At 44.9% G+C, this 11,555-nt stretch overlaps 1 protein-coding gene across 4 annotated transcripts in view; it reads left to right on the top strand.

Annotated features, from left to right (window-relative positions):
• Positions 1-7,516: 7,516 nt before the first annotated feature.
• LRCH2 (leucine rich repeats and calponin homology domain containing 2) overlaps positions 7,517-11,555 on the top strand; it is a 48,008-nt gene continuing 43,969 nt past the window's right edge. For all 4 annotated transcript variants that reach the window (XM_065846101.2, XM_065846100.2, XM_065846099.2 and 1 more), the window contains exon 1: positions 7,517-7,829. In XM_065846101.2, the coding sequence (XP_065702173.1) occupies positions 7,553-7,829 (277 nt within the window). In that variant the 5' untranslated portion in view covers positions 7,517-7,552. The remainder of the gene's footprint in view (positions 7,830-11,555) is intronic.

Genomic DNA, 11,555 nt, shown 5'->3' with positions numbered 1-11,555 from the left:
CAAGATCAAGTGCTTCTGAAAGTGTTGGTCTATGTAATTGTTCTCTCATGAAAGAAAAGAACTGAATATGGTGTAGAGAGCAACAAATAATCTCAGCTGTCTTTTGCATTGACACTAAAGATGATCATTAAAACTCTTTAATGTAAAATATTAGGAACTAAGGTCATGATAACCCACTTGCAATTTTCTGTGATGTGCAAGGTTTTCTGGAGGTGCCGCTGCTCTTTGGGGAGCCCTGGGTCTAATGCATCCCTAGTCCAAGAGCTTTTCTTCAAATGGAATCTTGAACATTTCCCAGCAATTTAGTTGGAGTAGCTAGGGAAGCTGTGACTGCTGGTAAAAGCCTGGAAGTGTCCATGTAAGCCGGGCCTTCAGCAATGGACAGAGAAAGGAGGCCCATAGCAGTGTCATTTCCTAGCACCTGATGAGGGTCTTGGAGAAGGGCTCTGGGAGGTGTCCTGGAGCTGGCTGTGAAGCAGCACTGGCCCGGACCCTAAAGGAGATTCTGGAGTCCTCTTTGGGCACAGTAGGGTCTTGAATGACCCAGGTTTTCGCACTGGAAAGAAGCTGGAGTTGGTCCTGCTGTGAGGACAGTGTATTGAAAGGTTTTGTAGCTTTCTGCAAAATCATGTGTGTTTGTATCTTCAGAAAATCTGAAACAGATGAGAGATTTCCAATAGTGTTTCCATGTGATCATGTTCAGTGAAACAAACATTTGAGACAAGACAAAGACAGAGTTTGAAATATGATCTTCCAAAATAGCAGGTATTTTCAAATGACAGTGTTCTTTATTGAGCTACCACACAGCTTTTGCAGCAAATTCCACTTCACCAGATTTGATTATCAGTTTTTCTCTAGGAGCATAGCTTTGACAACAGTGATAAAACCTTTACAAACCATACTTCTGCATCTGGGCAGTACAAGCTGATATGCACTCTCATCACACAACTGCCAGTCTGTGACCTCTTAATGCCTTGGCAAGTGTCCCATTTACTTAGTATGTCTAAGCACTACCATTAAGTCAGTTGTGAGTAATTTCTCACACTAACAATGTAGGTGACACATTCTGGAGGTGGTGAAAAGGCCTCAAGAGCCAAAATCTCCTCTAAAGCACAATTCTCCTGTACCGGAGAGGGCTGCAGGTGTCAGGAAGACAGACTTGACCCTGCATCCTAAGAAAGGAATGTCAGTAATGTGACTTCATAAAGGTTAAAGTATGATTATTAAAAAATATATATATATATTTAATTTCACTAGAACTGGTGTGCATTGGCTAAATATACTGTGGCAATGAGCTATCAAGCTGAGCTCTCAAACGAAACTGGGGATCCTCTGCAAAAAGTGCCAGATATCCCTTCCCAGGAGGGCACATACATGATGAACTTTTTCATAAACAAGTGTTATTTGGCGGCACTGAGCCTTGCAATTTATCAGGTGCTCTTCTTGTCATGTGATCAAACCCCAAGGAACCCTAGAAGACTTTTAGCTAAAAGCAAATAAAAATAGAAGTCAGTGGGAGAAGGGAACACATGCCAGCATTCAGACACTTGTATTATCTGAAATGTTTTCTCAGTCTCTTAGTAGATTTAGTGAATTTTCTGCATGTTAGATAACTTGTGATGATTCGTTGCTGTAATAAATCTTATCCCATGATATAGAAATATGTGTCTTAAAACTAGTGCTGACCACTTTCTCTGTTGTTCCCAGGGATACCTCATATCACAGTTATTTAATACAAGATAGCAAAGAATATGACTGTTCACTTTCAGTGGAGTGGACCCAAAACTACATGATACAGTTGCAAATAAATGTTTTTTCTTGGGAATTAAGCCTGAGTGGCTGTACGAATATGTGTCAAGGAAAATGTTTAGCATCTGAATGCATACATTTGTATCTATGTGTATGGAAGTATTCCATTCTGTATCAGAATTGCTCAAAGCATAAACAATTGCTTATTTCAATGGGCCAAAAGTCAGATCACTTTTGTAGTGTTTTGTATTTTGCCCACAAGGGGGGGTGTTTAGGTCTTATAGTTGGTGAGAATTACAGAGCGTTGTTCTTAGTTCTTAATGAGGAACACCGGCAGCAGTACAGCTTTGTTAACTTGCTCCGAAATTGGTGTGCCACCACCAAAGAGCTTATGTTTTATTGTTAGATGCTGAACATGGCCTTTTAACCATATATTACTACTTGTAAATCATCTTCTTGAGAAGATGGAAGAGAACAAAACGGTTTAGGCTTTTTGAGAAAAGTCCAGATTATGCCGATATTTCTCTGCATTACCCATTCCCGGAATGTGAGCTACAATTATAATAATGCTTCAGTTTTTATACAGAACTTCTGTCTGGATGCAATAAAGTGGCTGAGGTGCATATATCAATGCATTCTGCTCAGTGAAAATAACTGTTCACTGACAGATCAACCACTTCTTGTTAACAGTTAATGACAAATTCCATTATTTGCTTCTTACACACCTAGTCATATCTCTGGACTATGCAGAACTTCCTTAAAGTCATCCCATAAAAATGCACCTTTAGATCTTGAGGTCTGCAGGATGATTTGACATTTGTATTGAAGCCAAATGCAATTGATCATCCTGTGTGCAGTTATCTAGGACAAGGTGATAACAGTTACTCCTTATCTTAGACCATCTTTTATGTATCAGAGATCTGGTTTGTGAAATGCATGACATAGTTGATAAAAGATAATTGCAATGGCATGAGCTTAGACTCAACACACAGATGTGCAGGATGACAGGAGGGCTGGTAGCTTCAGCACAATCCATATCAGCCTAGCTACATCCCAGTGAACTGAGATACACAGATACACCACGCTTCTGTGCTTGTGATTGTGCTGAAGGAGTAGTTTTAGCTCATGGTGCTTCTCAGGGTCTCTCAATATTAAACTAAGACTTCATTGAAAGGGTTGCATCTTTAATTTTACCAAGAAACAAGCAAGGCAAGTATGAGACTGCCTGGCAAACGAGGTATTCAAAATAGCATAGAAGGGAAAATCCTGTTAGAATCACACTAGGATGACCTGTTAAGGATAAAGGCCTCTGCAGCACCATGAGGAGGTCTTTCCAGTGCATGTAACTGGAATAAGTGGTACTTGAAATTACATCTTCCAGAATAGAGGACACCTTCCCCACTGCCATCAGAAATGTGTTTTCTGGTGCTCAATGAAACATTGCCAGTTGTACGATTAATCAGATGCTCCCAATGAAATAGGTACCAGGAATCTTCTCATTAATGGATCTGCTGCCTTATTGTCATCTGTACAAAAATACTTTTAAGAACAGACACTGCTCACCAAAGCAACTAGACGGAATCCTACTTGGTTCTTTTCTGCCCAAGCATCAGATCTTGGAGCATTTTGAGCTATTTCTAGCTCTTTCAAAATGGTGATTCAGATAAATCACTATGTTTTAGCATGGACAGTGTGGCATTTGCCTTTTGACCTAACTAGAAACGTATTGTTTGCTTGCTTTGCTTTCAAAGTGGGCCACAAGATGTCATTTTAGTATGAATCTTGAATCTGGTTATTTTAACTCCGTGTGTGAGGCTGTGGATACTTGCAGGTCTTCTTGAAGAAGAAAAGCAGTATCAATTGGGAATAGAGCATGCACTGATAGGCAAAATTAGTGAGAAGGAATTGAAGAGTAATCAAGGGGAAGGCACAAGGATCATTTGAGTGCTGAAATAACAGTGAATGTGTTATCTCAGTACTTCACATATGTAGGAGTACTGAGGCTACTCATAAAGAAGCATAGTAAGAACATTATGAAAGCTCTGGTGTTTAATTGCTTAAAGCAAGAAAGTCTCTAAAGGACACAAAAAAGGTCAGTGCTGACATCCCACAGCAAATGGCAATCTAGACTGACAAAGATCTACTTTGTATTCAGCTCAAGTATTGAACTCGAGACTCTGAATGCTTCAGGGGTGTCTCTGCTTTTGGCAATCCCTGTTGCTTGGCCTCAGATGTCCAGAGCTTGCCTTGCCTGGCAGAAGTCTGCAAGTCGGGTGGAGGTGTTGAGGAAGCATTTCACTGCATGACACCCCAGGCAGCATCTGGGCTTTGTTACTGAGCTTTGATGTTCTTATCACATGCACTGATCTGACCTGGGACACAGCCTGCAGTGTACTCAGGAGAGATAAGGGACTCCACTCTTGCGTTCCCTACTCTCGTAATCAATTTTATACTGACATTTCCAGTACAGATGAACCTGTCTGGCTCTCTCCAGAAGGCAGTGCTCTGGGGAAATATGGAGCTGCAAGAGATGCTGCTGAGCAGCGGTCGGAAGAGGTGTGGAAGCAGCACAGGCAGAACAGCAGGATGGACACACAGCTATTGTACCTTGCATCACTTGGGCTAACCATGCCAAGGACTATGTCATTGCAAGGCTTGTGAGTAACCACGTCTTTCAATTCCTGTTGAAAGTTAGATAGATCAAAGCCTTATCTAGATCTCATTCCTCTAGACATTAATGCTACCTCTTGAAGTTTGTTGATGTCATATCTTTATGAGTTCTTATCTCATCTACAGCGGATGTGGGTAACCACAAAGATTTTCGAAGTGGAAACTCTTCATGGAAGTGGGAGATTTTCAGTGGCTTTCAGACTCCTGAAACATAGACTCTGTCTGCGGTGTGTCAGCAGGAAAATACGTTTGCCTTGCACAGTCTTATTACATCGGAATGTTTCCGCCTCTTCCTGTACTTATCTTAACTGCTTTAATAAATAAGAAAATGTTATCATCTCTGTTTTATACTAGAAACTGAGGGATGGCACAGCTACGACTTACTACTTATTATGAAAAGAACGTTGGTTTTGGAAGGCTTCTGCTACTAGACTAGTGACTCTGGTTTTGCTTGTAAGATGAAAAAGAAATGGCAGTGGGGGGCATGGGGAAAAAGAATTGTTGAAAGGCTGTGAAATACAATATAAATAAAATAAATTAGCCTTTAGCATTCCAGACATCTGTTCTGATTGTGCAGCTATTTGAGGTGATAAATGACCTCCACAGGTAAATCTGCATGTAGCTATAACACAGAAATGTGCAATCAATTCCCAAGCTTTTTTTGCCTCAAGAAGCAGCAATTTGTTTAAGGCACTTTGCAAATCAAGGATTTTTGGTTAGCTGTTAGAAAATGTCTCAGACATTGCTTCTAGCCTATTGCATTGGACATTTTAATGCATCTGAAGATGTGAGCATGTGCCTGAGAAGACTAGGAGTGCTTGGTTTGCTTCTCAGTAGGAACACTTACAGACAGAGTGAGTAGTTTGTAAAGATAAAAAGGCCGCTCATACGTGAGAACTCCAGCGTGACTAAATAGTGTTTTGAGTTCTCTGATAATTTGTCAGACCTATTTCTTACAAAGCAAGCTGAGCCGCTTTCTCTGTCTAACATCACAGAGATCAGTTTGGCTCTAAATAGCAAGTGGCTGTGGGATGTGGTTTACAGGGAGGGCAGCAAAGCTGCATCTCAGAGCTGGCCGTGTGCCAAGGTGCCTGCTTTGTAAACTCAGAGCAACTATTTCTAACATTTAATAATATTTAGTTACCCGAGCTGGTCCTGGCTGCTGCTCTGCTTCACTCCTGCCAGCTGCAGAGCCACTGTACCTCCAGTTCCACATCTGCAGGCAAAATCATTGTACACACTTGGCCCAACATCAGTCTGTGAGTTTATTCAATCTCCACCCTCTCTGGCTGGAAACCCGGCCCAGGGCAGTAGTCAGCAGTGTTTATGCAGGTTTGTCTGATTTTCCTGCTGTGAATCCAGGGAACAATTAGCTTTTTCAGGGCAAGAGCAGAGGCTCTGTCCCAGACAGGCTGATTGGTAGATATTCATCTGTAAGCTTTAATCCCACAGCCCACAAAAGTTTCCACAGCTAAGGTTAAATGAAGCAGACAGCCACAATATTTGCAGGTGACAATGGGAGCCCTTCCCCCACTACACATGCATTTTGCACATAGGCCTCTTTTGTTGGAAAGCCAATCTATTTGCAATGACACAGTGAGCCCAAAGTCCATACAATACTGCACCAAAGGATTAAACCCTTCACTCTTCAGTACCTTCTTACTGATCCTGACTAATTTGGTTCTATTGAATTTCGTCCAGATATCACCCACAGAATATTACAGAGCTGTTCCTCTTTTGACTAATAATGGCTCAGCTGTCTCTCACTGACATATTGCTGACTGAAGGCTAGTCTCTTCTGTACTGCTTATAGAAGGAATTTCCCTTAGATCCTCAAATTAGTCATGATACATGCATGCAAAAGAAAATTGCCCATTTAAAGGCCTTCAAGAGGATCAAAGAATAAAAGCAGATTTTGCTTATCAAACCCGCAGCAATTGCATTAAAATGTGGGTCTACGAGTCTTTCCTTAGCATTTCCTAATTATGGCTCCAGAGTCTCTTTTGACAGATAAATATGCAGCACCTAACAAGTACAGATTACATAGTAATAGAGCTAATTATTCATCCATACAGTATTCCAGAAATTGTGTAGCATTTCATTAATATAACAGGGCCTTGGACATTGCAGCCACCTTCTAATTTGTGCTTCACCACTCTGCTTTCGCATTTTGAGTCAAGCGCATTAGCGTCTTTGAGGCTTTTGTGAATGTTTCTTAGCCCATTTTAGGGTGACAACCTTACTCCTATTCCCTTTGTTCTGCTATAGGAGATTCCTGGTTCAGTCCGTTTGTTTCTTCTGGGGGATTTTGCTTTTTTTGTTTGGGGGGTTGTTTGTTTGTTGTTGTTGTTGTTTTTGTGCCACTAATGAGGATCTGCAGTTATTAACAGGCACTCGTTACTAGCTTTCAACAGAGGTGATGCTCTGGTGCATCTGGTTTAGGCGACTTTTTAACCCGTGAAACAATCGATCATCTACGTTGCCATAGATACAACAGTAAACCTGAACGCTGCCCACCGGCTGACTTAGAGTGAAAATAGCCTATTTGCCATGCCTCCGGCAGGCGAGGCTGCCCTGCTCCCGGGAAGTGATGCCGTTTCACCGGCGCTGTGGTTTTCTGTGACAAATAAACGTCGTCTCTGTTTTGCGGGTGTCCTGCATCGCCCTCCAGCAGCTGCGTTCTCCCGGAACACACTGACCCCCGCCCGCTCCCAGCCCGGCTGCAAGCGGCACCCCGCTGCCAGGCTCCCCGGCAGGCCCTGCTCGCCATGCCGGTACCTCCCGGGTGCGCACCGCGACCGCTCCCGCCGGCGGCGGCGCGCACCCCACGGAGCGCCCACGCGCGGCACGCGTGCCACAACCTGCCCCGCCCCTCACTGGCGAGCATCCCCTCGGGGAACCACACCCCATTGGTGGGGAAGGCCACTGGGGAGCAGCGGAACCACGCCCCCTTCGCTCCACACCGCCGTGGATTGGTGAGAGCGGCCGAGGGGCGCGCAGGAGCCACGCCCCCTCCGCCAGCGGGCCCCCCCTTACTCTCTCGGCCCCCCTCCACCCCCTGCGGGTTTGGTGGCGCCTGCGCAGTGGCGGCCCCGGTTGTTGTTATTGTGGGGCTGGTCTGCGCCGCGCGAAGATGGCGGCCGGGCAGGGGGGCGGTGGCAGCGGCAACGGCGGCAGCAACGGCAACGGCGCGGGGGGGCTGGGGATCCCCGGGATCCCCGCTCATCTCACTCTCTCCTTCTCGGCCGGGCCGCACTGGGGCGCGGCCACTCTGCCGCAGCCACACACGGTGCGCAGCCTGGACCGGGCCCTGGAGGAGGCGGGCAGCTCGGGCATCCTCTGCCTCAGCGGGAGGAAGCTGCGCGACTTCCCCGGCAGCGGCTACGACCTCAGCGACACCACGCAAGCAGGTAGAGGGGCTCTGACTGTGAGGGGTGACAGGGCCTTCTGCTGAGGGCGCCCGGCTGCGGGGTTAGTGCGGGGCGGATGGGGTCCCGGCTGGGAGGGTTGTGGGGGGGTGTCCCCGTTGCGGTGGCAGTTGGTGGCGAGCAGTGGGGAAGGGGCCCTGTGTTGGTAGTGGGGCGGTGCGAGGGCCCTGCTGCGGTGGGGATGCAGTGAAGGGATCTCCTGCGGTGACCCGGGGGGCTGTAGGGGGGTGCGGGCTGTGGCGTCAGTTGGTGGGGATAGTGTGGGAACAGCCTGTTGGGGTGGCACTGGGGACTCGAGATTGTCCCAGTGGGGACAATGGGGAGGATGCAGCGGGGGGCTCTGCTGTGGTGACACTTGGGGGGAGCAGTGAGGGACACATGCTGCGGTGGCAATGGGGAATATGTAGCGAGGGGCTGGTGTGGTGGCAGTGGGGAGAAGCACTAAGGAGCCCCCACAGTGGAGGCCGTGGGGCTCTTGGGGTGCGTGTGGGGGCTACTGTGGTGGCAGTGGGGAGGAGCAGGGCCACTCGCTGCGTGAGGGCGATGGGGAGTAGTGAGAAGGCTCTACGGTTTGTTTTTTTTTTTGTTGGGGGGCGGACGGGACAATGAGGGGGCTCCCCCTTCATGCAGTGGGACGGGGTGCTGGAGGATCTGGGGTGTGCAGTGGGGAGTGCTCCCCCTCTGCGTGCCTTGGGGGGGTTACTTTTGCTGTGTGTGCTTCCGCGGGGAGCGTTCCTGCTCTGCGGGTCTGTGCTGGCAGGCTGTGCATGGGGGGTACCTGATTTCTTCTGTGTGTGCAAAGGTAGGGGTGCTCCTGCGGTGTGCCCGAGGAGGTGGGAGGCGAGGGTACCCCAGCAACGTGCGGCTGCGCAGGGAGCTGCCGCTGTGTGTGCCCAGGCAGGGCTGTGCGGGGCGAGGGGCCCCGATTGAACCCTCGGCCGTGTGTGCATGTGAGTGTGTGCAGCGGGAGGGTTATTGTGCTCTGTGTGTGTGTGTCTGCCGTGGGGAGGGGCGCCGTGTGTGCTGCGGGGAGAGCGGGGCTCCCTGCGTGCAGCGAGGACAGAGGTTCCAGTCTGTGTGTGTGCAGCGAGGGAAAGGTTGTGCTTTCTGTGTGCGTGCAAGGGTGGGAGGGCGGCATTCCCAGGGAGTTAGGTGTTGCGTTCTGTGTCTGTCTATACGTGTCATAAGGATGAGGACTTGCAATTTTATGATTCTGTAATTTGTGTGTGTGCACACAGTGCCTGGAATAGGGTGTGCAAGATGAGGGAAGCTATGTATTTGCTCTCTGAGGAATAAGAGCTCCATGCTGTGTTTGGTTTGTACCTTCAAGGCTGTCAAATCCTTTGCAGTGAAGCTTTATTACCTGGGGTGTTCTGATCGGTCCTTCTTCCCAGTGCAGCAGGAGGATGGTTACAAGTGCGGGTGCAAGGGATGTGTGTGCAGTGTGCATGTCTGAGATTAATGTATTCACCGTGTTGGGAAATGCTTAGATACCATGATTGTGAGCCTGGATTTACCCAGTCTTTTAGTGAAACAAACTTGGAGACATTTTTCTTTACAGTTCCTAGAAAACAAAACTGCGTTTGACATTTGTTATATTCTGGTTTATCTCTGATGTACTTCTGTATTCATTTGCTGCTGGAGTAGTTGCTGAAAATGGATCATTTGGAGTAATGTGTTAGAACAAAATATTAATGAGAGGTCTAGCATCTTTTGTTCACAAGTAGTAGTGGCTTTCCAGAATATTGAGTGAATTAATTCTATGGGGTTTTTTTGTTTGTTCATTTTGGGGCTTTCCCTGTGGATTATGAATAGTTGGTTTATTGTTTTGGATATGAGACTGCCCATTGTGGTACCTTATCCATCTCTGACAATCCTGTACTCCTGGTCTATCAAATACTCATTCTGTTGCTCTTTGTTATGGGCTGCATTTGTGCAGAGGGTTCAATAATACCAATGTAATCATTCTTCTGTGATGTGTGAGGTTGTGTAGGATATAGAATTTGTGAAGGACTGATTTTAAAATCCAATTTCTGTATCCAGTATGAAGCCTGCTAATGATTTGTGGATTATTAGCTTTTTTCCTTGACACATGTGATGCATCCTTATGTGCAATGCAGAACAGGGACAGGCAAAAATGTGTTAGTTATTTCATAATGGAAGCACAAGATTAAAATAAAAATAGGTTCCGTGAAAGAATAACTCTTTTCCCTTGTAGTAGCATAAAAATTTATTCAGCAATATAGTAGGTCACTTCTGCATATAAATATTCAGTAGCTAAAGCATTAAAAAAGAAGCATTGTATTTAGGCAATATATTATTAAAAAGACTTTTTCTGCATCCTGAAGCAGGTGCATCAAAGATCCATGTTTTGTGTTTTCTAATTATTACTAATTGCATTTTGGATTTAATTTTTCTCATTGTTTTTATTTTGAATGTCAACATATGTGAGTAAAAACTGTGTGCAGTGATCTTGTCTTAATCTTTTAGGACGTAGTAGAGCCCAGTCACTACCATCAGGATTGAATTTTCATCACAAAAGATTGTGTGAAAATGTTTAAGGGCAGTCTCTGATAAAAATAGACATATTGCTTGCTGCTCTAAAAAAAACTGACTTACATGGTAGATGGAGGTCTATGCAAGTACTGTCTTGTAACCATCTTGATTTAAGTGGCACTGATTTACAAATTAATCCTGTGAAATACAAATTTTAGATGTCTTTCAAAATACGCTTGTAAACAAAAGATTTGTAGTCTTTATTTTGACGTAATCTGTAGAATTTTAATGATAAGTGGGTAAATGGTATTCTCCTGGTGAATCATGGAGATGCTTTATCTAGTATCAGTGTGGCATAGAGCTTGATGGAGGATCTGCAGCTGCCTCAGAGGCAATGGTCACTTGCTTATTGGCATTTTTGTAGCAGTTACTGCTGTTTAACTGTATTCATGGGTATATTTTAAAGTGACAGATTTAGACTAAGGCATGGAAGATGGGGGATTGGGTCAAAAATCTTTATTGTGTTTCACTTTATGTTCCCACTCAGTGACCCTCTGAAATTCGGTTCTGTTGTACTTGAAACAAACATTTAAGAAAACCCAACCACTTAACAAGTCTGGATGTAAATTATTTCTTTCCACAAGCCGTATCACTGTAGGATCTACAGTTCCACTGTAAATCCACAGTATTCTGTCAATAAAATCAGCAACAGAAAGAAAACCATTACAATTCTCAGTGAGGTTCAGATACGCATATGTTAAAGCACAACTGCTGTTGATGTATCAAAAATACCCTGGGATTTTTTTTGTTTGAGATCTGGCCATGTTTTACATCTAACTTATGTAATCACTTGCCAGTACATAATTTGCAAATATTGTAGCACATTTTTGGCATCTTAAATTATGTGACAAAAATTATTGCTGAGCTAAAAGCCTAGTGACAATATCTGAATGTTTAGCTCTGACCTTATATTTGTCATATCTTTTTAACCATGAATTGTCATTGCAACTCTTTGGCCAAAACCCCCTTTTCTGTTATTTTCCTGAATTTGTCTTCTGGCTGTTAAAACAGATCTTGTGCTGCTGTTAAATGAACTTTTGAAAAAACAATTCTAGTTCATGAGATATCAAGAGGTGTATTGAGGTATATTGAATATCCCCATCATTTTATTAACATTCTAATTTTGCTGCTTCACTGTGTGAACAACATTAG

The sequence above is a fragment of the Patagioenas fasciata genome, chromosome 11 (genome assembly GCF_037038585.1).
Source record: "Patagioenas fasciata isolate bPatFas1 chromosome 11, bPatFas1.hap1, whole genome shotgun sequence".
Lineage (NCBI taxonomy): Eukaryota > Metazoa > Chordata > Aves > Columbiformes > Columbidae > Patagioenas > Patagioenas fasciata.
The sequence above is the reverse complement of the archived record's forward strand: the minus strand, read 5'-3'. Positions and strand labels throughout refer to the sequence as shown.